Source organism: Perna viridis, chromosome 6 (genome assembly GCF_037379345.1).
Source record: "Perna viridis isolate PV_CMFRI_1.1 ecotype Kerala chromosome 6, ASM3737934v1, whole genome shotgun sequence".
NCBI classification, from domain to species: domain Eukaryota; kingdom Metazoa; phylum Mollusca; class Bivalvia; order Mytilida; family Mytilidae; genus Perna; species Perna viridis.
The window spans coordinates 31,119,909-31,145,606 of NC_142450.1; the positions used below are offsets into that span (position 1 = coordinate 31,119,909).

Below are 25,698 nucleotides of genomic sequence, written 5' to 3' on the forward strand. Positions count from 1 at the left end.
TAAAGGTTAAGACCAATCACTCACTTAAATGACACGACGGTCTTCTTTTATACAAATACAAATTAAGCTCCCCAAATACGATAGAAATTGAAAAGTATAAAGAGATTTGTTTATATAATTACATCAAACACTGATACAGTTCCGATGAAAATGTCCACACAGAATTTTCTTGTTGCTAGCCAAAGCTGTGCTGTTTGTCCCTCCTGATAAGGCGTGTATACTTACCGGAACGATAACTGAATAACTCTAAATGGCTTCCGTCATGTTGACATTGATTGTGTAGTGATTCAGAGTTTTCCTCATTTAAAACGACATTCATTTATAAGGAAAATGGATTATTGAGAGGATTCACGTAATGAGTAAGTCATTATGAGGATATCGGTTTCGTAATTGCTGGCTATAGTTATTACGTACAATCAGAGTCGTAGGTTCGCAATTTAAAAATCAATTATGATCTAAAACAAAAGCTATTATTTAAACATTCAAAATAAGGTATTCGTAAAAATCACTAGTATTAGCTGTTTATGTTACAGTAATTCGTCAGGTAAGGTTAACTTTCTTTGCAAGTTGAATTTAAAAGTTAAAAACAGTAACGCGAAAATACCGAATATAACCGATAAAATAGGGGTATAAGAGAGATGTTTTGGGAAAAAAACATATCCGAGAACACGTAAACTGACCCAGGGAAACGACAAGACGAAAAAAACTACACCAAAGATGAGTACACGAACCCTACCTAAACACTGGGGTTGAACGCAAGTGCTCAGGAAGGGTTCGCTGTGTTTGTTTCTTGCAAGACACCGATGAAGGTCGTGTCCAGTAAACAGAGTGTGTTCTTGTGCTGAATGAAACCGTTCCCCTATGCTTATAATTTTAAGCGCCACAAGTTTCTTTTTAATCTACCTTCTAATTCAACGGTCATCAATACCAAACAATTATTCCTACGTACATATACGTGCATCATTTAAAATTTTGAATAACTGATAAGGTCTATAAAGGTGTAAAACATACCAAACATTTTGACATCACACCATTTATAACACTCCTGTTTCACATGGCTAAACTTATAACATGGCTGATTCTATCAGTTCCCTACTAGGAATTCTCTATCATTTCCTTACAGGGTCTTTCTGGCATTTCGTATACTGTAAACCTCACGTAGCTTAATATATAATAAAGTGTTTAATACATAACAAAATCTGTATCTTGTGCTGAATAACCGTCAGTCAATATCAGCCCTCGGGCCAGAGGCCCACGTGCTGATATAATCTTTATAAGATATAAATTTTGCCATATATTGTCTATATAAGCGGTAGAAGCTTTTGAATGACAAAGATTTGTGGGTTGGTAAAATGTTTAATCAGCCTTGAAAGAAATGTTGTCGAAACCAGAAAATGGCTACCGTAAAAATTTGTCTTCCATTAGTTAAAGATTTTAACCAAACAGCTGTTTCAAGGGTTTTAAATTTACTTTCTTTTTATTTTATTTATTTATTTATTTATTTTTTTTTTTTTTTTTTTTGTTTTTTTTTTTTTTTTTTTTTGTTTTGTTTTGTTTTTCGTCATTTAAAAATTTTAAGTACAAATTCTTTTGCTAGGCAGGGCGATGACGAGTTTTAATCCTGAGATCTATCAAGTGTATTTTGTTTAAAGAGAACAAATCGGTATTAAAATTATTGCGTTTTCATTTCTCCGATATAGCAACTATTTTTCATTTGAAATATGACTTTTGCATTTAAATTAGAGATTAAAGTTAGAAATACATTAACGAATATAAAATAACTAATCTTTAAACATTACACAAAGAGCAAACAAATCTTATAGAAGCTGAATTACTAGAGAAATAACTTTGATACTACTGAAATATGTATACGTACATGTAGTTTTGAAATAAGTTTATATAAACACACTCGTATGTAAACACTTCTACAAAAAGGCAGAAACGACATTTGAAAAATTTCTGAGCTTTGTGACAATAAACCAGAAAAACTGAGCAAAACTCACTAAAGTCATCCCGTTCCCATCCCAGAATTCATTACTTCAAACTATAAATAACGTCAACATAAAGGAAGTCGATGTCGCGAGACTGAAATCAAACGGTATGGCATGTTTATATAAAGATTCTTACAAAAATGGATCTTAAAGCGATTGTGATAAGAACTGTTCAGTACCAGTCCATATAAAATTCAGACACTGTCTATAATTGAGGTGAATAATGGTGTAAAAAAAAACACCAAACAAATGATCATTTTTTCGTTTTTTTCCTTTGACCTTAATGACGCTCTTCTATGGAAACGTAAGTCACCTGATCGCAATTCTGTTTCCCGACTGGCCAAATACGGATAACTTAGTGGCGTTTGAAAATAAATGTATCGAAAATTTGTAATTGCGTGCCATGTGTTATTTTCTTGAAAGAAATGTAGACACTTAGAAATAAAAAGAAGAAAATTTACTGCGTCGGCTATTTTTTTTAAAGATAGTACTTGTTTTGGTCTGCATATACTATAATTTTATAAAATGTAAGTCCTCTATATTTTGATCTGAACATTTGAGAAAACCACACATTCATCTGCCCCTAAAATCAATCAAATCAAACCAAAATAAGAACGACAACTCCTCAAAGTTCCTATGTCATACACAATCTAAATAATTTTTTATCTCAAAAGCGCATCAACCAATGAAAAAGTAAGATTTGTTATGTGGTCTGTAACTCTTTCTTAACAAAAAATAAATGTGAATTTGGTGGGTTTTCGACACGCATTTATGAACTCCTGTCTGATTTCTATAAAGACTGGTACTTAAGAATTTTGTATGGTCAAACTATAAAGAAAGTCGCCAGACAAGAAGTTGATGTCACTGAAGACTGAAATTGAATCCAAGGATATTGCGCTTTTGCCGAAATGTCAACTGGATGTGAAATGTATGTGAGAAAAATGTGCAGACGGACGAACGGATGAGTGAACGGACGACCTCTACGATCAATGTATATCTCCTTTTATTAAAATTGGGGGAAAATAAGACGTTTACCAGATATATAACTTTATATACCAGAAAGCCTAAGACCCTTTGACAAAAAAATAACGAAATCATGCTTTAAAGTACATAAACATGAAACACTCGATGAAATAAGTCACAATCAACCCGAAAAGAGTTCGTTTCTAAGGGTTGTACAGAATGGATGTCAAATGCACGGTACCCACTTTTCAATGCCCTTTTTTTAATTAGACGTATAACTATTTGTTGTACATTATGTTTCTTTATTTAATGGAAGGACAAAGCAGTGCATATTTAATGTAACAACTCGCGAGAGCACCTATTCGTAAAGAGCTCAATGGATTTTAATAATTTTAGGAATAGGCATCATATTTAGATGTGCATGAAATTAAAGGTGATGTAACAATTCTCGGTGATCTGTAAAGAGAGATAATGGTTTACATGTTCTAGTTGAAAAGTGTATCTTTTTATGACCCTGGTCAGTTTTAAAAGTAGTTGTTAAAAAGACAACCGAGGAAGAACTGTATAATTCGCTGTATGTGGTCCTCTTATTGTGGATTCTGAAAAAAAGCTAAAAGCACTTTACCAACCATTTTGCGCTTTTCCCTAAATCATAGAACGCAAAAATAATACATTGTTATGTTTGCAGAGGTATTCCGTTGGAAATTCCAGACTCTCAACTGAAAGTCCGGGCTCTATGTGCCCAATTATAGCAAAAATGTCAAAAATGCTTTTTCAACGACTTTTTTTGTACTTTAGCTCTATTTGATTTCTCACAAGTTCACATTTTTAGGAACAATATGGGTTTTTTTTTTATTTACAGAAATGCAAAGTTCTGACATAGTTATGCACTACTTGTGGACAGAATCCTGGTCAAATGTCCCAGATCATTTATTTAATCTATATATGGAGCGATGCGATGCCAGTATGCTACTTTTTGTTTTATAATTGTATCTCTTTCTTTTCAGTTTGACTTTAAGGAAGACTGAAAACTACTACAATGATCAGAATTGGTACATTCGTCTTTGTAATTACTGCATGCACTTTTGTTAATGCAGGTAAAGTCTTGTTTTGTAAGAGTAATCAAGGGAACCAAGGTTATAGCAGTAATCAAAAGAATGTAATCCAGGGACAAAGACCAGACATGGAAAACAGATATACACAACAAAGAACAAAAGCATGGACGAGGTGCACCGGTAGGGTAAGCATCCTCTGCTAATCATCTACAAACTTAAATGGGGGCAAACAGGGTTGCATTGACATTGCAGATAACAAAGCCATGAAATCGTAAATGATAAGCGTAACTTTGTATGATTAAAGAAAGCAAAATATCGTAATTCGGTATGATGTTCAGAAGGATACAAAATGTCGCAATCTCCTGTACAGACCTTGTACTGAGTATTTCAAAGCTTGCCACACACAGTTCCATTTTTCCATCCACTTCATGAAATTAGTACGGTATATCGGAAAAAGCCTCCAGATTTGTAATGAGTAATTTGTGATTTGCTCATGCCCTGTGTAGCAGAGCCTACAATTTATAAGAGGGTTAGTATGTAGTGTACCGGGAGGCGGTTATGTCTATGGGGGAGATTGAGAATATCGTAGCTCGGTATTATTTTATGATTCAGAATGGAGTAATTCAAAGAATGCAGTATTTCATTATTCGGTATTTAATATAGGATGCAGCATGTCGTTTTATTTAACTCAAAGTACATCATTGCAAATTTTACCTATATTACTAGAGAAAAATCAAGCACGTGAAGTTTTTGAAGTTTATGAAGTATTATACTCAACATGTTATTTATAACAAATAATAAAGCAATTTATCAAGTACATTAAGACAAACATTTTTAAAGTTTCAAAAAAGGAAAAATGTCACACCTTTCTATTTATCGATGTTAATTTTGAGTTTCAGATTTCCCTGGAGAAATACAAGAATGTTCCAATTCCAGTCTTTTCATACTGGAGGCTTTCGCACACATCTATGATAATCAAACAAAAGGTACTAAAAGAGATTATTTCTAATCGTATGTTTGTTTTAAAACGATATAAGTATTACCTGTTACAATGTACTTATACCTACTTTAAAGCAGTTTTTGGTTTGCTGTAACTTGCAGTAGTGTTTGGTTTTTCGCTATCGAGCATTTTTAATGCTTGATGTTTGTTGCTTTAAAAGCTTCCGATTTGTCATGAGTAGTGCTCATGCCTTGTCTATAGCAGCGCGTAAAATGTATAAGCAAGCGGGGTAATACGTAGTAAACCAGGAACGTGTTTTTTTTTTTTTTTTTTTTTTTTTTTTTTTTTATTATTATTATTTTTTTTCTTTGTGTTTGTTTTTGTTTTTGCCATTTTGTATATGTGTAAATATTTGATATTGCAATGTAGATCTTTTGTCTTTAGTTTTAAAGGCAATACATTATTTTTTTCTGAACATTTTGTGTATGTTATCATTCAGTTTTAATTCAAGATAATGCTCATATTTGCTTTTGTTGAAAAGTGTTTTACTTTTTAAAATCATGCAAGTACACTTCACTCATAATCATTGAAATTAAATTTCTAAGTGGGATCCATCTTCTCGTATTTTAGGAGATGTAGTTTATGAGTATTTGGATGTATTCAAGAATTCGTTGCACTTCAAAAACCCATGCAATGGAATCCGATTAGATGGAAATAAAGTTATCCTTGACATGACTCGTGCAGAACTAGAGGATAAATGTGTAAGTTATTTGAGACTGACCACACCCATTAATTGCTTCAGAATCAGAAAAGGGTGGGCATACCGATCTCATATTACTGATGCATTAAATCGACTTCGATTTTTTTTATTTTTCTTTACTCAGACCGTGCTATGACAAATCAAGAAACTGTATATTTTAAAGCCAGAATGTAAACGTAATGTCAGGAGAAACATATTCATATTTTACTTTCCATTACTTTTTCGAGTCTAACAACGTTCATCAATCAGAAGTATGGCTCAGGCCTAACAGATAAAGGTTGAGAAGATAACAGTGGCTAAATCAAAATACACACATGTTTGTAGCATCTGTGAAGCTAAAAGAAAAATACAACATTTTCATGTTTGACATATTTAACATTATCAAGATTCTTCAGACCCTCAGACCAGGAAACCAAAATACAACGCCTCAATTCAAACTCAATGCATGATTAACATGTCTAGAAGACGATTAAAAAACCGTGCAATCTCAAAAGACAAAAGAAGTGGCAATAACGGACAGACGACTTAAGTGAACTGAGTAAAAAACTATGATCGATTGTTATGTTTAATCTACAGAAAATATGCTTTTGTGTCCGTCTGCACACCCGGACTTAAACTTTTTTTATTTTATGACATTGTCATTGGCGTATTGGGTAGTAATATGTTTGGTACTAAGATATTAATACGACAACAGAACAGTTTAATGTATTTGCTATCATATCTTACTTCTAGGACATCCCAAAAGGAGCATGTGAAATATTTTGTGGGACCGTAAGTATGATTAAATTGAATCCTAGGTTATTGTGAGCATAGAATACGAAGCTCGAGGTGCGAGTCATAAAATGACAATGTAACAATTGGTTCTTTTGTTCTATGATACAGTGGTGTATCAAACTTAGTCATATAAATAGGGCAGTTTCGGGACTACGGTGTAGTTAGTCGGGTCTATAATGTCAATTTCATCGCCACATGACGAATAAAGAGACTACCATAGAACATTTAAAATCTTCTTTCTAAATGAATAAGTGACAAATGAGTCATCATACGACTTTTTGTCATAATGGTGATTTTTTTGCTAGTTTGTTTTGTTTTAAGTGTATATTCGTGTTGTACATATACACCTGGTATAGAAGGAATTATACCATAAGGATTAACTACTTTGTAGGTAAGGGGATCGCTCCATCGCATTAGAGAAACTTTAGATTTGAGAGGACCTGAGTTTAATAAAGACACCTACCAGTTGGATATTACTGAAGTACGTTACAACTTTCATCTTATTTTAAACGTTCATTTCTTTTTGACTGATTGCACCCTCACATAACGGGATGTATACAGTGAGCATGCTGTCCGCCTGTTCGTCCATCCCCAGCTCTAATCATGAAACTGCTGAATGGAATTTGATGAAATTTTCACCAATTCTTAATTGCATGATGCCATTGTGCACCTTCTACTTTTGGGGTTTTCTAATAAAGCTAGCTCTATGAAAACAGTTCTACCAGTAGAGCCGGTTCTGTTATAACTGTCAGAAGAGCTGGCTCTATGAAAACAGTTCTACCAGTAGAGCCGGTTCTGTTATAACTGTCGGAAGAGCTGGCTCTATGAAAACAGTTCTACCAGTAGAGCCGGTTCTGTTATAACTGTCGGAAGAGCTGGCTCTATGAAAACAGTTCTACCAGTAGAGCCGGTTCTGTTATAACTGTCGGAAGAGCTGGCTCTATGAAAACAGTTCTACCAGTAGAGCCGGTTCTGTTATAACTGTCGGAAGAGCTGGCTCTATGAAAACAGTTCTACCAGTAGAGCCGGTTCTGTTATAACTGTCGGAAGAGCTGGCTCTATGAAAACAGTTCTACCAGTAGAGCCGGTTCTGTTATAACTGTCGGAAGAGCTGGCTCTATGAAAACAGTTCTACCAGTAGAGCCGGTTCTGTTATAACTGTCGGAAGAGCTAGCTCTATGAAAACAGTTCTACCAGTAGAGCCGGTTCTGTTATAACTGTCGGAAGAGCTGGCTCTAGAACTGTCCGAGAACTGTACTTAATCTGTATACATGTATCACCAAATGAGCTTTCCTCATTTTTTTCTTCTATTTTTGATACCATTCAGTGAAAAAATGTTTAGGCATTACACGACTGTGTAAAATGTATAAAAGTACACACATTTATGAGTTATATGACCATGCGATAAAGATGAATGATTCGAAAATTGCTTTGTTTTTCCATATGTATTCTCTTTGGTTTTGTTTATTGTTTACTTTTTGTTGTGTTTGTTTTTATTATATTTTTGTTGATTAATTTTTTTCCTCGGCTCTTTTATTCTTGATTTGTTTTGTGGTTATATTTACTTTCGTTCGGTTCTATTATTGCAGAATAGTTTGAATGCTTCGGTGGTTTTCAGCTTTGGTGAGGATGATATTATACGAAATGATTGTTTTCATCCTGAAGACAAAACGTTTGATTTACAGGTTAGAAGATACAATAACTTAGGTTCAATCCATTAGTTTTTAAGCGTTTTAATAATTTGAATTGAATGAGCTATAAGCAACAGTAATTGGACTGGCAGTATAACGTGTAATCACATTGATGACGGCATTTTCAACTGCTCTGATATAATCTGAGGAACTTTTTTCGTCTTCATTTAATAAATACGTTATAAAATCAGAAAAAGTGTTTCTAAACATGTTAAGAATTTTCCTTTATTTTTTTCCTTTAGCATTTAAAAGGCAGAGCAGCATTTGGTATTACATATCCGGGCAGGATATTCCTTACCAGGCAGCTAGACTACGAGAATGGTGATAGGCAATTTGTCTTAAATATTACGTTAAATGTAATATGCGACTTTTATATTTAAACAAGTTTTGGTTGATTCTAGAAAGTTTTATGTTTTTCAACAGTATTCTTCACATTTACATAAAAAAACTCTTTCAAAGAAGTAAAAATGATCAGCTGTGATGCAAAAACTGCATTGTAATTGCTTAAATAGATCTTAGTTATCTATAATAGTGAAAATGATAGCAAATTAATGTCTCGTTCTTTGTTGTGTGTGTGTCTGTTTACCATGTCTGGTCTTTGTCCCCGGATTGCGTCATTTTGATTTCCTCTAGAATCTTGGTTCCCTTGATTACTCTTTCAGTAAAATCACTCGGAAGATTGCACAGGATCACTTGAGTAATACATAATGAGACACGACTTCTCTTTTGCAATCAAAGATCTCTTCTTGGGAAAAAAATGCTAACTCGATCATTCCTTGCCTATCATAACAACTGCAAAATGTGCATAATATTTCAGAATAGAAACCGATTTGCCACGACAACGGTTAAAGTGAATGTAATTGACGTTGATGATATGGACCCAGAATTTGACCATGACAACTACCTACTTAGGGTTCAGGAAAATGTAAGGACTTGCTTATCATAATTTGAATCACACGTCGAGTATGATAAGGTACAAAAATATTTAAAATTAAGATGATATTTTCTTTATGGCCTTTTTAGGGACAGAGACGTCCTATATATGGACGGGCTTTAATTGGTTATAAAATGGCTCTGTCGGAAATTGTGTAGGAATTTCAGAAGTGATTGTTTGAACTCTTCGGGCGTATGCGTAAAACGGGTGTTCTAAGTAGTCTCGCATATCCCAGTTGGTCGAGACATCGCCCATAGCAACATGTCAATTTAGCCCAAACAAAGTAGTAAATTGAGTATAGCTTGATCTGTCCCGCATAAGCAAAGCCTGTACAAAAATTAAATCAACTTAAACCTGAAAGTACGAAATCAAACAATTTGAATAGTTTCTATGTTTTAATTTTTAGGTTCGGTTACAATATGAAATGATTATCAAAGTAATCATATTTTTCTGGCGATTATTACTTTGATTGTAGTTAGTCGTTCTCTTTTACATGTACTAAACGGTTTCATTAATACAGGACAATATAACATTGTCTAAGTGGCAAAAGACTATTCCAGAGATATCTGCCCATGACAAGGATTATGGAACTGGAAAACAAGATATTGCTTTTACACATTATAGTAAGTTAATATTAAGTTTGCTTCTGAACTGTTAAGTATATTCTAAGTATTCCATATAAACGATTAACAATTAATTTAAAAAAAAATACTTTAATGGTACAGGGATAAAGCATGATCAATTTAGTTTTAGTATGTTTCCAAAAATTAATACGACTTACCCGACCTGTACTGTTTCTGGTCTAAGCTCCCTGTTCTGGCAGTTGTAGTTGCTCTTGACAACATTTTGTGTTTTTTTTTTTTTTTTTTTTTTTTTTTTTGATAATCCCGCGTTTAAGCTGGGCGATATATAGACTAAGTGATCAGTGTTCGTTTGTTCGTTCGTCTGTCCCATTTTTTACTACATCTATTGCTACGTATTACTAAAACAGTTCATTTTTTGAATTTTCAAACTTTCTACCCTCCTTGATTTCTTTTAATTATTCCTAAACCACAAATAGTGCAAACAGTATATCCATAGGCACAATTTCGAGAGTTGTCGAAAAATATTTTCCCCTGCATGATCCTTGTGTTAACGTGTACTTAACCGCAATTACTCTTAAATCACTCTCAATTTGGTCCTATTCTAGATGACAGTGACAAAAGAATATTTGACATCAATGAGACAACTGGAGAAATTAAGATAACAACAATTCTAAACAGAGAGGACACTAGTAGATTCGAATTTAAAATCAAGGTATGTACATACAACGCGCAAGATATTGCTGTAAACTTTATTTTGACACTAGTAATTTATAGATCTAGAATATGCCAACTAATTGTTTATAAATTTATCAAGCCTTTTTATTTACTTTTTAAGCCCCATTGCAGTATAACGAGACAGCTACAAATTTTGTAGTAAAACTATTTAGCCCCGTCACATACTTTATGTGCCTACCCAAGTCCAGTGATTGTCGTCATTATTTTATGTTCATTGTTATTCGTTTTACTTTGTTTTCTATATAGATAAGGTCGATTTTGGTCTTTAATGAATAGTTTCAATTTGTTTTCTATAGATAAGGTCGATTTTCGTCTTTTATGAATAGTTTCACATAATTTTTGGCCGAACCTTTTACAAAAATTGATTTTGTGCTACTTTGACAAGATGAGACGGATCTTTATTGTACTAGCTCACAGAAGCAAAAGCACGCAATTAGGCATGCTACCCAATCGGACACATTATTCTGACTCCGAGCAAAAACCAGTTGTCACTCTCTCCCCTGAAATACCGTATGCTTGGATGAGAAACATTGAATACTCATTTTAAGAGTCTTAAGAGTGACTCTGCCGAAGATCGAACCTACGAACTCCCATACTCGAGGCGATCACGCTACTCCGAAACCACCTACAGAGGTTGTTGTTTAGGCATAAGATTTGAGGGCGTTTATTTTTTGTTTTAGGTGTACCAGAAAAATGATGCCCGTAGAAGTGCGACGGCCAATCTCATCATTATGGTCACGGACCAGAACGACAATAAACCAATATTTGATAAATCAGAATATAATGTCGCAATTGATGAACACAGCAGTGACGGAACAATTGTATTACAAGTACACGCAACAGATAAAGATATGGTGTGCTTAATTAACTTGTACATAGATTTATAATTTTTTTAAATGCATACTTCTGAAATATAAGTTTCAGTTATTTTTTTAATGTTTTTTTTTTCAAATATCTATAAGCTTAGAATGTTGTTTCTATTGGACGAAAAATTAATTCCCCTCTAACCGTTTTCAGGGCGAATTTTCCAAAGTAAAATACTCTATAGTGGGTAACCAAGAGCAGTTCAAGATAGACAGTGATACTGGAGTTATTACTGTCGCTAACCACATCAGTTTGGATGCTGACAACAGTACAAATCCGCTATTTCTTCGGGTGAGTAGCAAGTGCATTCTACGAAAAGTGTCTTTTTACCCCCAAGTGAGGACTACTGTTCGGTAAAATGTAAATAATAATAAATATGAAATGAATTGAAATTGGTGAAAAGTGTTTCAAAACAAACTATTTATATGTATATTTTTACATGCATCTATCGCCTACTAAGAGAACAGTTAACACGTAAAACCTAATAATTGCTGATAATCCACGTTTTTTATATACATTTATTTGTACCTTTCTTATTTAATTAATATTACTATAACTCACGTTGTCAAACCAACCTGATAGACTTTGCCCTTTTCTCATATTTATCAATTGTTACTGAAAAAAAAAGTTGCACTCGATTTTAAAAATTAACGAGGTGAAAATTATGTAAGATCTGTGATAAAAATATTAATTCGATTATTGTTTAAAATCATTGTTTTACAGATTCAAGCCACAGATTTTCATAAACAAGAGTTTATTGATACTGCCGTTGTCAAGGTTACTATTAACGACAAGAATGACAACTCACCTATTTTTACTCAACATGGATACCACTTTAATGTCAGCAAAATCGGTGTATTTGGAAAGGTATATGTTCAAATATAATCTTAACATATGAAGGAAAGAGAACACAACCACAATGAACATCTTTTTTTTCCTGTATTCTGTATTCTAAGTCTGCATTTAATTATCTCCGGATGGAAGGAACGTTCACATAACTATGATAAATTAAAACAAGATACGAATCTCGGTTAACAATCATAGATCTCAGTTGTCAGAATAAACAGTCCGAAAGGCCAAAAATCAGGTTAAATTTTAAAACACAAAAATTTTGTCGGGATTTCATATATTGAATTTATTTCAAACATACAAGTCAGTTCAGAATTCTTTGAGGATAGCTTTATTTTATTATGACATCGTTCAGTGAATATTTTCAAAACTATTCACAGGTGATAGCAAGAGACCTTGATAAAAATGAAAATGGTGCTGTAGAGTATTCTTTGGAAACAGCACCTGTAGGAGTCACCATCAATAAAACCTCAGGCATCATTACAACTAATGTACCTTTATCAAGTGGGACAGAATTGAGAGTAAAGGCGTGCGATTCTAGCGGAATAGTAACGAACAGGTATACAAATGTAGTTCGTATGATATGATTTTAATAATGATAATTAGTGCATTAGAATACTGCATGGAAGCCAGAACTTTTTTACTGCCACTGTTTAGTTCTTGTCATTCATTACAAGATGTGTGTTGCTATAGGATATTGTGCTTATGCAATTCATTCATTCATTGAACGTGTTTTATAGAAAAATAAGCAACATACCAAAAGCATAGACGACGGAAAATACATCATCATCATACATCATCACAAAACAAACAAAATAAAAACTAAACAAAAAAACAACCAGAAACCCTAAAGAAACAACAACAACTAGACGGAAAAGTTCCTCTCAGGAAAACGACGAAAATTAACCCCAAGTAACAATTGATGTAAACTCAGGCTCAGAAGTTTTTAATTAAAAAAGATTTCAAAAGATATGATTGATAAATATACAAAATGTACGAGTCAATAATTTGCTATTTTGAATATTTTACAAAACATATTTTCAATATTAATGCCAATCTCAATTTTTCTTAGTAAAAGCATTTTCTCTCGAACTCATTATTGTTTAGTTTACTTGAGAATGATTTATGCATTTTCTATGCTATTTATCTTACATGTAAAATGCACGTTTTTATTTTTGCTTTTCAGGAGGTGCTCATTTACCAACGTCGTCATCACATCTGCCCCAATTAAAGCCACTCACACAAACATGTCAGTCAGTGTGAAAGAAAATATGACGATTGGTTCTTTTGTTGATGAAGTGATGGTAAGCACATAGTAAAGAAATGTGATGTGTTGAATTTAAAAACACACACTAAGACTACATTTATCCATATTAGTGTTTGAACATATTTAACATTAAATGACTTATCTTACTCAAAATCTAACCTTTACCTATCCTTTGTGAGGTGAGGAAGAGATAATGCTGGCGAAAATTGAAATAATGAATGAAAAGTATTATTGTAATATATCACATTCACCTGTAATCAGCGCAAATGAAATACATTATTTTTGGCGCAAATAATATAATAATCGACAATGCATCGATGCATTGTATCAGGTTGTATCAAGAATAGTGGTGTTTTAAAAGTGTTTCCCTTTAAACCTCGCACTATAACACAGGGAAAATTCCTTTAAAAATATCGGACATTATGTTTATTTTGAAAAAAAAGTTCTTTTTTGTTTTCTTGATTTCTAGGTTACAGGTACAGGATATGAAATAATTGAAACTAACGTTCCGTTTTCAGTTGACAGCAGGTAAGCGTAAAGTTAGTTCATTGTGAATATATGTACGATTCTTTCTCGTCATATTTTTTTTGTCTGATATAAGACAATTGGTAATGTTTCTCCACAAGAAGAGCTACTCATTGGACCTAGCATCGGGTCAGTATTGCATATATTTGGATAAGTTTGGTAGTTTGGTTGTCCGCCTGCCCGTTCGTTAATTCATTGGCTTAAACAGTAAGGGACAATTCAAAACCGCTTTCCATTTTTATTAGCTCACCTGGTCGAACGCCAGGTGAGCTATTGACATCACTTGGCGTCCGTCGTCGTCATCGTCGTCTTTAACAATTTTTCAAAATTCCTCTGATACTACTCGATCAATTGGAACCAAACTTGATATGAATGTTCCTTGGGGTATCCTGCATAGAACTGATGTGGAGATTTTTGATTCGTCAAAAAAACATGGCCACTGTTACTAAAAATAGAACATAGGGGTCAGACAGTAGTTTTTCGCATGTATCTCCGAAACCGTTAGGTTTAGCTAAATTCTGACATGGGGATTAAAGTGTTCAGAATGATGAGATCTATCTGCGGTTAATTTTTGTTTTAATCCGTTGAGCCATGTTAGAGTTATTGCCCTTTTTTAACGTTCTTTCTATTTTTAATGTTATTTCTTTCAAAAATCTTCTCGTCTGGAAATACTTTACCAAGTGAAACCAAACGTGGTACGAATGTTTCTAGGAGTATCCTGCATAGAATTGATGTGGGGATTTTTGATCCAATGAAAAACATGGCCGCCGTTACTATAAATAGAACATAGGGGTCAGACAGTAGTTTTTCGCATATTTCTCCTAAACCGTTAGGTTTAGCTAAATTCTGACATAGAAAATAATAATAATTCAGAATAATGAGATCTATCTGCGGTCAAATTTTGATTTTAATCCGGTAAGCCAATTTGGAGTTATTGCCCTTTTTCAATGTTTTTTGCTGTATTTCATGTTATTTCTTTCAAAAATCTTCTCCTCTGACACTACTTTACCATTGAAATCAAACTTGGTACGAATGTTCCTAGGTGTATCCTGCATAGAACTGATGTGGGGATTTTTTATCCGTCCAAAAACATGGCCACTGTTACTAAAATATAACATAGGGGGTCAGACAGTAGTTTTTCACATACATATATCCAAAACCGTTCGGTTTAGCCAAATTCTTTCAATGATACTTATTATTAGGACTACAAAATTTTTCAGGCATAAAAGTTGTCAGACGACTCCTTGTAAGAGTTATTGCCCTTGAAAGATGAAAAATGACAGGTTTTTTGTAAGTTTTCAGCCAATATCTGGAAAACTATGATAGAAAGAAAGAAACTTTCAATAACTGAAATGATCCTTATGATAAGTCCTATCAAAGTCCTCTTGAGTCAAAATTGTTGGACAACTTCTTGTTAAATTTATTGCCCTTGAAAGACAAAATTGTACCAGATGAGCGATTCAGGCTCCTGGGAGCCTTTTGCTACAATATTTGTCTCCAAGACAGAAAGTTAACAGTAATACTGAAAGAAGGAATGGAGTTATCATTTCCTTCAACACAATTGTCTAGATACAGTATGACGAGTTTTCTCATAGAACAAATAGTCTTTAAAAAATGTCTTAGTCAAGTGTGTACTCTGATGGTGTAGATATAATTATGGCTTGTGAATATTTACAGGGGTATAATTAGGACTACAGAAGTGTTCGATTATGACGATGGGTTGCAACTGTACAACTTTAATATCAATGTTCTGTCTACGAGCAAATCTGTAAGAAGGATATTTTTATCAGCTTACAATTTAATATTTTTTTTTAAACCAATACTTAAGAAAACTATTCACTCTTAGTTTACACGATAAGAGATTATTAAAATATCAGATATTGAATGTGAGCAAACAACTTACATTTTGTAACATAAAAAAGTAGTCGGGGAGTTCGCGGGCGATCCTTGACACACAAGAAAATATCTAGATTCAGTTTGTTGTAAAAATGTATCCACTTATCATTTCCTCCTTATCACTGTACCAAAAGTTTAAAAAAGAGAAAGGAAAACATATTCTGTTTTTTCAGATACTGGCAAACATCCAAGTAACAGTTAATATTGAAGACGTCAACGATAATGTCCCACAGTTCCAGAATTCAAGCTATTCGTTTGTCCTTCCCGATGACCTGTCTGCAGATATCGGTACTATCAAGGTGGGTTTTCTATAATATAAAAAAGTCCATTTTGAGTTTATATTGGGTACTCTGTTAGTATCAATCTTTTTTTTAATTTTCAAAACATGAAGTAACGAAGCCTCGTGTTTGAAAGAGATATTAATCAATAATAAGCTAAGATAAGTCAGTTGGTACTCTATACAGTTCTTGAATAAGATTAATTACCCATTTCACCACGTACCACCCTTTATTCTATTCCCGGTTAGTATAACCCTTTCTTCCAGTAGGGTAATTACATTCCCATTGCATTTTTCAATATAATAATAATTGCATAACCAATTAAAATTTGATATACTTCTTTATTCAAACTATCGTTTTTAATTGAATTAAGGATGTAGACCTAGGTTAAGGGACATAACTCTTGAAATCAGTGATATGTTTGTATCATATTCAATATCACCAAAGCCCATCAAGCTTTCATTTGAAACAGAATGAAATCAGTCCAAGTAACTTTGATACTCATATGAGATTGATTTAAAATGTTGAATACAAACATTCCAGTGACTTACAAGAGTTGTGTCCCTTACCCTATGTTTACCTCCTTAAATTTAATATTCACTTTTCCTTACTTCAACCCTCAAATCACCCATCAAAATATTCAACCACCCATATAACTAGAATGGGAAGTTTACTTCATTCAAGCGTTGTAATGCAAGGAAATCAATCTTTTTTTCTGTGGTAAGTTGGTGTGGTTTTTTTTTTCTTGTCTTTGTGTGGTGTTGTTTCTTTAAAGCCACAACATGAATTTCTTTAAAGCTACAACATGAATATCTTTGAGTTTTTCTCATAACAGGCCACCGACAAAGACTCGAGTATGAATGGAAACATCACATATTTACTTAAGACGACAATGTAAGTAACATATTTTCTGCAGACGACAATATTAGTAACATATTTTCTGCAGACGATAATGTAAATACATTAACAATGAAGTTAGGAAATATGAAAGACTAGAAATTTACATCTACACAGTGAATTCATAGCCACTTGTTTCTGATGATAAGGGCACACATAGTGACTGAAGTTGTTTTACTCTTATCAGAACCTATGCTTACCCTCACTTGCATTTGAAATCTATGTATTTAGACGTATAATTGATTCTATCATTATTTAATCAATCGTAGTAACAAATCTGCACGCGTAATCGTTTTCCTCTGAATGTCGATTCATTTAATTCTATGGCATCGTAATCCAGCATCGCCAGGTTTATATTGTTGCATGTAAGTTGTTCTCTTCTTTTTTTTTTTTGGTTAAACTTCACTTCTAGTCAGGAATTTGTTGTTGCCAACAATTTGATTATTTTAACTGATTTGATTATAGAGAATTTGAAACATTACAATTGGTGTTTCTCGTACGGATTGATTATTCTGTTTAGCTTAACACATGTGATGTTGTTTAGGTCTTTTTTTCAATTTGTTGAACGCATAACGAGTGACAAGAAATGTAACACTAGCTCGAAAATAAAATGCTTGAAAAAGGCAATGGTCCAATCAATAGCGAGCTCGAGATGACGTTGAATGTAGTGGTCAAGTGCTTACAAAATATAGTAGTTCAGTTCCTTTTTTACAGTTTATATGAAATGACAGTAAATTTAAATCTTTTGTAAGTAAATGTTCCGTTTCTTCAAATAGGTTTACTGAAATGCTTATTTTTTTCTATCCAAGGGATTCCATTGGTTTTACATGTACTAAAAAATCCGGTGTTATAAGAGCCTCAGATGGAATAGACAGTTCTAAATACACATACCTGCTGTACATTAAAGCCATAGATGGTGGTGATCCTAAACTCTCCACCTTCACTGAGGTTTTGGTAAGGCCATTTAACAAAAAAATTAATACTCTGTCACTTTACAGGAGGACAGGCAAGAAAATTGAGATCATAAATAAAAGAAATATGTAGCAACTAAATGCAGACACACCGAGTATTGAAATAAAATGAAACTCATGCCTCTAAATTCTTATTACAAAAACAAAATATAGAGCTGATTATATACATCCGCATGGAAAGTGCGTATTTCCAGAGTTTCTTGGAACATTTTTGATTGGACATTGATTCTATTTGGGGATGTGTATTTTGCCACGATTTAGGTTTTTTTGCCATCTTCAGCATGTGCCTGCTACTTCTCCTATAATTCTTTTTTAATCTCATTAATTGTGTCAGTTTAAGATTGTCTTTAGATTTGTTCGAAGATTCGGCTTCGACAAGTCTTGTACAAAATGGTTATGGTGTTAATGGAAGACCAAAACAGTGGGTGACACATGCCAAATTAGTTTTTAAAAATACATGGATCTGCCTGTTGCTCTACTAAATTCGTTTTAGAAATCCAGACAAATTTACCTACGGCGGTCAAAGATGGAGATGCCATGATAAAGCCTACTCCACAAGTGACGTGAATCACATGTGGATTCTTCGGAACTCAAAAGACTTACATGAGTGTCTCTCTTTCAGTAGTCTTAACTTTTGTAGCAGTATACATTTTTTTTTATTTTTCTAGCTTGTACACATCACTGCCACATGACAGGCTTAAGTCAACAACTCTACGTGATCTTATTTACCAATGTTTTATACAAGCAATGAACTTAACGATATAAGCTAATCTAGTAATGGCAGAAAAAAAGCTTGACTTTGACTTCCCAATAGTAAACTTCTACTTTCTTAGAGGCAATATACCAACTTTGTCAGCCTATTTCTTTTTCACAGTTGATCTGTTGCTGTCGAGCCTGTGATATGTACATTGACTTTTATGTAGAGAGCGGATATTGTCAGAAAAACTTCTTAATCAGGATTATGTTCACAAGGCTTTGTTGATATCATCACTACAAAATTTTTCCGATTATATATAATTTTGTTTATTTGGTTCGTTACATTGTATACGTAGATCGGCTGTGTTTCCTGTTTTCACGTTCATGCCTTGTTTTTGGACTTTGACGTATTTCAGTTATCCGACTGCTGACGCCTCGGTATTGCTTTGCCGATATTTAGAGATAAACACAAGTTTTCTAACAAATGAATCTTGGTTTGTAATTTATTGAAATGGTAAGAAGATAAGAAGAACATAGAAAATAACGGGAAATAAATCCCTGATTTGTTCATATATTCATTTGATTTGTTAGAGAAATTGAATATGTATTAAGAATCTTCCACTTTTATACAATTTTTGGCATCATAATAATTTGGAACATTGGCATTTGAACAATAGAAATGGTGGGATACAATTTCCTCTGTGTCACCAATATCAAAGGTTCAGTGGTCCTTTTCACAAAAAATTCGTAAGAGTAATATTAGTCTTAAGTTATGACGTCACAATACATTTATTTACTATGACGTCATAACTTACGACTAATTTTATTCTTACGATTTTTTGTGAAAAGGACCACAGTCTTTTAAACATTTAAAGCTACAAAAACGGGGACAGTCAATGGATACATGAAGAAACCCTTCCAGGACAGTTTTGTCACGATTACTTTTAGCTCTGCATATACATATATAGATATACATAAGCATATAAACAGCTTAAGGTTATATATCTAAGTAATAATTTTGTTCGCGTTTCAACGCTTTTTGAATGAAACTTATAACAGTATATCTGTTCACTAATTCATCAGTTATTAGTATAAAACTGTTACGTATCCAATAAAAAGCATAAATAAACTGAAAAATATGGTCTTCACTTAGTTGAAAATTGGTACATTTTAGATTACTCGTGTGAAAGAAGTTAGGTCAGAAGTCAAATTTGGAACTCCGCTTGAAGTGGAAACAATCCAAGACAGAAAAGAAGAGTTTGAGAGGTAACATCAACCTTAACATCTTTGTGAATTCACGTAAGGAAATATTTGTTAATGTGACAGCAAGTTTTGCAAGAATAAATTAGTTCTTATTTTACTAAACTTCTTAACAAACTTGTGCTGCAGAAAATGTTCTGATGAGTTCCATCTATTAAAGAGACCATTCTCACCCCATCAGCTGTCTAATATACTTTTAAAATACCTTTTAGTATGTGGCTGTTTTAATGCGTTACAAAAATTGTTTTGTATCCATGCTTTAAATCATGTCTAATTTCTAATATATAAGATAAGACATACACATTTTCACTGCACAACTGATAAAAGGCATGCATTTGTTCTGTAAATTTAGAATGTAAGCAAATGTTTTTATCATGAGAATATTATATGCAGACCTCTAATAAATATTGACTGGTCCGTTATAATAAATATGAAATTGGGATCTTTATTAAAGTCCTGTTTTCTTTTGTATTGTAGGGGTATAGGTTCTGTTTTGCATGTTGAATGTAGAATTGAAGATTCGATAGCCACAAAAAAACAAATGCAGACAAGGTGATGTTTTTTTTTTGGTTTTTTTTTTTGGTTTTTTTGTTTTTTGTTTTTTGTTTTTTGTTTTGTTTTGTTTTCTTATTTTCGTTTGAACGTCTTTCGTCTTTTTTGTTTTGCTTATTAGTTGTGAAAATTAAATCTACAGTCAAAATGATTTAAAACATAAACTAAAACAAATACCATCACATAAACCAAAATTACTTAAAGGTAGCATAAGTTCATTCCTTGGTTCTTAAACCCATCGTTTCTATTTGGGGAGCATTCTTACCCATTTTAAGAGTAATCAAGGGAACCAAGGTTATAGCGGTAATCAAACGAATGTAATCCAGGAACAAAGACCAGACATGGAAAACAGACACACACAACAAAGAACATAAAGTAACTAAAAATCATACATACAAAGTAACAAAAGTAAATGAGCAACTCGGACTCCACTAAAAACTGGGAGCATGGACCAGGTGCACCGGTAGGGTAAGCGTCCTCTGTTTTTCTAGAAACACCCGCCGAGTTGCTCATAAAAAGTCAAGTCCGGGGTAGACAAACGAGGAAAGGCAAACTATGATCCGTTGAATAAATCAGTTTTCATGGTGCCGATGGATACATCATAACGATCCACGAGTTGATGATGACGACCATAAAACTTCTGTAGTGATGACTTCAATCTTGTAGCAACATAACCTTGTTCCAGAAGCCTATTTGTTAGACTTCTAGCGCGATACAAGAAGTCTGCGTAGTTTCGGCAAGCTCTGGCATAACGTATGAGTTGTGATATGAACACAGATGAAAGGAAAGTTGACAATTCTGAATGAAAACTCGCCACGTTTGTCGTAAAGTTTGGTCAATAGTTTTCCTTTACCATCAGCTCCATATCATTAACATGAAACAAAAAGGCAATTTCCGGTCATATTTCCTGTTTAGGAACAATGTTAAAAGCAATGTCACTATTTTTTTTTGGGGGGGGGAGACAGTAAAAGGTAAAAACGCATTTGTTTGCATGCCTGAGAGTCAAGAAGTTAACTCTGAAGGCCTTATTTCAACCGACATTTTTTTAGCATTATGCTGCGTTTTAGTAAATTTGTGGTATTCATATGTTAAAATGCTTTAAATAGATTTACTTTTAGGCGCACAATAACATGATTGATTCAACAATTTTCAAATTTTGATTCATTGTATACGCATAAGAACACCAACCTATCAAAACTACCAGAAAATTGAACGAATATTAATTGTGCTGTTATAATGATTTGTGACGTGTTATACATTTCACACATGTTTCATTCAATAGTCATTGTAGTACAAAACTGGGTCTAAATGTTCAACAAATAAATTAGCATTATTCTCTGGTGTGGGATTTGTTATTTTATTGTGTCGTATATGATTTGTTGTCTTACAAGCGGAAACCCGTACACTCCCTTGCGAGCTTTTCTTTGATGAATCTGTATAAGATTAGTTTTAAATGCTTACGCCATCTATACACAATGTATCAAAGTAAAATTTTAAACTATTAACAGTGGACGTTCAATACTACTTCATATCCATGTATAAAATGAATTTATTTTCAATATAATATCTCTTAGATGCACAATTTTCACATATGGGTATATTGCATCATTGTTTTATTTTATTTTAGGTCGTATATAGTTCTATCGGGAAAGTTTAACAATGGATCGCGAGTCCCTGTTGAAAACTTAAGGATGTAAGTTACAACTGATTTACATTTCAATATAATAATGCTACCACTTCCAGAGTATTAAGTATTAAACCTAATGCATAACCTGACCGAATAAACCATACTTTGTAATAAACTAAATTGAGAGCGGGCTTGGTTTTCTCATATATGTACATTATCTTTTATATCTGAAGGATTCCGTACATAAAACAATTTAGGCAGACATCAAGTTACAGGTAGTATTATGTTTGTTGTCTAGAATTTTTCCTTTACTTTTTTATGAAGTTTGGTTAATATGAACTTGCTTCTAAACTCAACTATAAACAAACAATATCACATGACTATGTTTACAGTTTAATTTTGGATCACATGACAGAAATACAAGGTTTGTTTGGCCACAACAATACAGTTTACACCCCTATTGACACATCATCCGGGATTGGTGTACCAGTAATAGCTCTGATTGTTCTTGCTGGAGTCATATTCATAGGTAGTGTTGTCCTAATCATCGTACTGAGAACTCAGTGGATAACTTATAAACGGTGCGTACTGCATTGATTTTATTAAAAAAAAATTCTTGATTAACACTTTCCTTCTTTTAATCTAATTAAAATAAGACTAATTGTAACTCAGTAACTGCATGCAGTCAATTTTACTTCCTGTTCAGATGATCTTTTCAGAATCCTCGGGCTTTGTCCTGAATAATCCTTTCATTATCATGAAAGATGAATTATGATGGTCATCAGAACAGAAAGTAGAATAAAGCGTTGTTAGATCCTACATGCAGTGACTGAATAGATCAAATTCTAATTAGATTATCCATCTTTGTAAATTGATTTACTATTTGTGTTTTCCGATTTTTTTTATACATTCTTAGATGTGTTGCACGATTTAGCATCTGCATCATAATTATCTTTCATTGGTTATTTTTTTTTAAATATCTTAACTTAAACGTGACATACTAAGTTACTTTGAAATAGTTTTTACGACTTTAGTTTTGAATGAACTTCTAGAATAATACATATGTTTAGTAAGTATTTTACATTTACAATAAAATATCTTTTAGACAATTCAAGTTCGATCGACTCAATGATCACTTGACTAGGAAAAGTTCTCTGTATGAATCCCAAGAAATGAAAGTTAAAATGGACGATGAAACATCCGATTATTCTGGATCATTACACACGCAGGATATTGAAACTAGTCGCAGCAGCAAGGGCTCAACTCTTGACGCGACAGCATTCTCAAACCCGGTGTATCAAACAGTACATGGTCGAACAACGCTGGTTATCTCCCCTTCAACTGCCGCAGCAGCCAACGAAGCATTGGAAAGTTTACAAGATCTTGCTGAACGACTGAATATAGAAGATACAAACGCCAATATGGATGGGAACAATTCATCGGAACAAACATATGTCAAAGAAGCTGAGGAAACTCGAGTGATTACGTCAATTGAAACCTACGACGACGTTGACATAATTACACCTGAAATTATCGAAAATGAACCACATATGACTGAACCGTATACGACTTCTACAAATTTAATGAAGTTTGAATCTGATCAGTCATTACACAATCAAAACGAAATTGACGAAGAAGTAATGGACGATCACATAATTCAAACAACAAAAGAGCATCACCTGTCCGGAACGGACTCTGTCTTTGAAGAACAAAAACACGGTTTGGAATCTGAACTCGAAACATGCGAACCGGATATCGACTACAACGATAAACAAGTCCGATTTTCATCTATTGTCCTTGACACTGAGGATGACGTTTTTAAACCGCTTAAGGAGGAAACAATTACACCAGCACAGTTCGAGTACGACAGTGAATATGATGACAGGGATATGGAAAGCTTAGCTAGTTCTTTTCCCGATCTTTATAAGCTTGTAAAACATGACTCCTCGGAAACAGATCGCGCCGACGAGGAAATTAACTCTCCAATTGACTTTTTTAAAGCTGATGTTATCAAACGCACTCCTACCGATCATGGCACGTTTCACTTTAGCCTAACAGAGGCAGAAGCTGACGAAATCACAGAGTTTTAGAGATTTGATAGTATTCTTATTTTTCCCTGAATGCTGTGAAATGTTTTTAAACATTAAAACATACACTTGCTATTAAAAGTAGGGTTTGTTTTCATCCTTTCTTTATCTTTTTATTTTTGTATTGGCAACTTGTTTGACGGAAAATTCAATTTTGTCTGAGTTTTTTTCCAAAATCCGCTAGTTATGAATTGACAGATAAAAGAGTCAACGCACCTTTGACACACTAGTTACACAAATGGCACAAATCGATGAAGAGCGTAAGTCGAAATCAAAGCCTAAACTATAATATAAAGCCTTTGTAGACAGACTAGGAATAAACATCGCCAAACAGTGGGATGATTCAAAAACGTGAATTTAAAAAAAAAACATGATCTTAACATAAACACGTGAAACATACAAAAAGTACCGAACCGAATAAAAAGATTTCACACATAAACTAAAGATAAGGGACACAAGACGTCGCACGAAAAAACTAAAACACTAGTAATCTGAAAAATCCGGGAGTGACATCAGTTGCACCGGGAAGGTGAACACGTCCTTCTCCGCCAGCGGCACACGCTTTATTGGAAGTAAGTATAATTGACTATTCTTCGATGTCACAGAGTCAAGTTAAGTAAAAGTAAAAACATCAAGGTTGCTCAAGGACACAAAATATTATGAAAATGGTTGTAGTACAATTTAAACATTATTTATGCTATATAAAGATTTTAATGAATATCAATTTATTAATTATCAATTTATAAATTATCCATAACAAATGTTGCATGGTTAAAATCCTGTTTCATGTCTTATTAGAGATTTTAGAGGATATATCACATTTTTAAGTTGAAAAACCGATTTCTTAAAGAACGATTACCACATTCAGTGGTTGTTTGGTATAGGTAATAATAATCTTAGGCATTTATCCGTATACACAAATTTTCCCTGTTTGTTTCTATCAAAAGTTAAGTAGTAGTCTTTGTAAGAATCGTGTAGATTCTGTAATATGTGATACACCCATTAAAAAGGCTACACATTCTAATTTGTTTTATTAAGTTGCTTTATAGACGTAAGTATGTTAAAGCCCGGAGTTTTAGCAAGGATACTTTAAGGCAAAAAAATCATTCCTGGTTTTGAATTATCCATGCCTTTTATTTCATGGAATCGCTACCACACCGCAATGATAATCCACACAAAATCCTTTCTCTTTTGATGTATCGTAGTTTTGTGAAAGTACTTTTATTCGTTGGCGCCATTTTTTGTGGTTAAGAGGAAAATGGTCATTTCGTAGATTCATGAATTCATAGATTGGACATATCAATCACAAAAAAAACTTATACAAAATTTCCATTTCGTTGAGAACAAATTTGGAAATTTATCAAATCCACGAAAACCATATAATATATAATATATAATATATAATATAATTGTACAATATTGAAGTCATTGGGCACATACCAATTTTGTTTCCAAAAACAATTATCCGTAGGCGGTTACAAACTCGTGTGTTAAAAAAAACG

General features: G+C 33.3%; 1 protein-coding gene across 1 annotated transcript; it reads left to right on the forward strand.

The window, feature by feature from the left end:
• Positions 1 to 109: 109 nt before the first annotated feature.
• On the forward strand, positions 110 to 24,273 carry LOC148614535 (cadherin EGF LAG seven-pass G-type receptor fmi-1-like). The gene is made up of 26 exons (XM_088588684.1): positions 110 to 359; positions 3,962 to 4,051; positions 4,909 to 4,995; positions 5,580 to 5,710; positions 6,442 to 6,480; positions 6,875 to 6,964; positions 8,073 to 8,168; positions 8,417 to 8,530; positions 8,992 to 9,099; positions 9,629 to 9,731; positions 10,298 to 10,404; positions 11,108 to 11,281; positions 11,445 to 11,582; positions 12,015 to 12,158; positions 12,521 to 12,699; positions 13,327 to 13,444; positions 13,877 to 13,935; positions 15,610 to 15,700; positions 16,002 to 16,127; positions 16,942 to 17,000; positions 17,813 to 17,957; positions 19,845 to 19,936; positions 20,408 to 20,482; positions 22,110 to 22,175; positions 22,502 to 22,690; positions 23,215 to 24,273. The coding sequence occupies exons 2-26, from the start codon at positions 3,994 to 3,996 to the stop codon at positions 24,197 to 24,199; spliced, it is 3,573 nt and encodes a 1,190-aa protein (XP_088444810.1). The 5' UTR covers positions 110 to 359; positions 3,962 to 3,993; the 3' UTR covers positions 24,200 to 24,273.
• The last annotated feature ends 1,425 nt before the right edge of the window (positions 24,274 to 25,698 follow it).

Bases quoted from the DNA above. Each gene is read 5' to 3' on its own strand.
- LOC148614535 (XM_088588684.1), top strand. From the start codon at position 3,994: ATGATCAGAATTGGTACATTCGTCTTTGTAATTACTGCATGCACTTTT. The intron at 10,405-11,107 runs GTATGTACATAC...TTTTTGTTTTAG, and splicing joins GATTCGAATTTAAAATCAAG to GTGTACCAGAAAAATGATGC. The intron at 22,691-23,214 runs GTGCGTACTGCA...AATATCTTTTAG, and splicing joins CAGTGGATAACTTATAAACG to ACAATTCAAGTTCGATCGAC.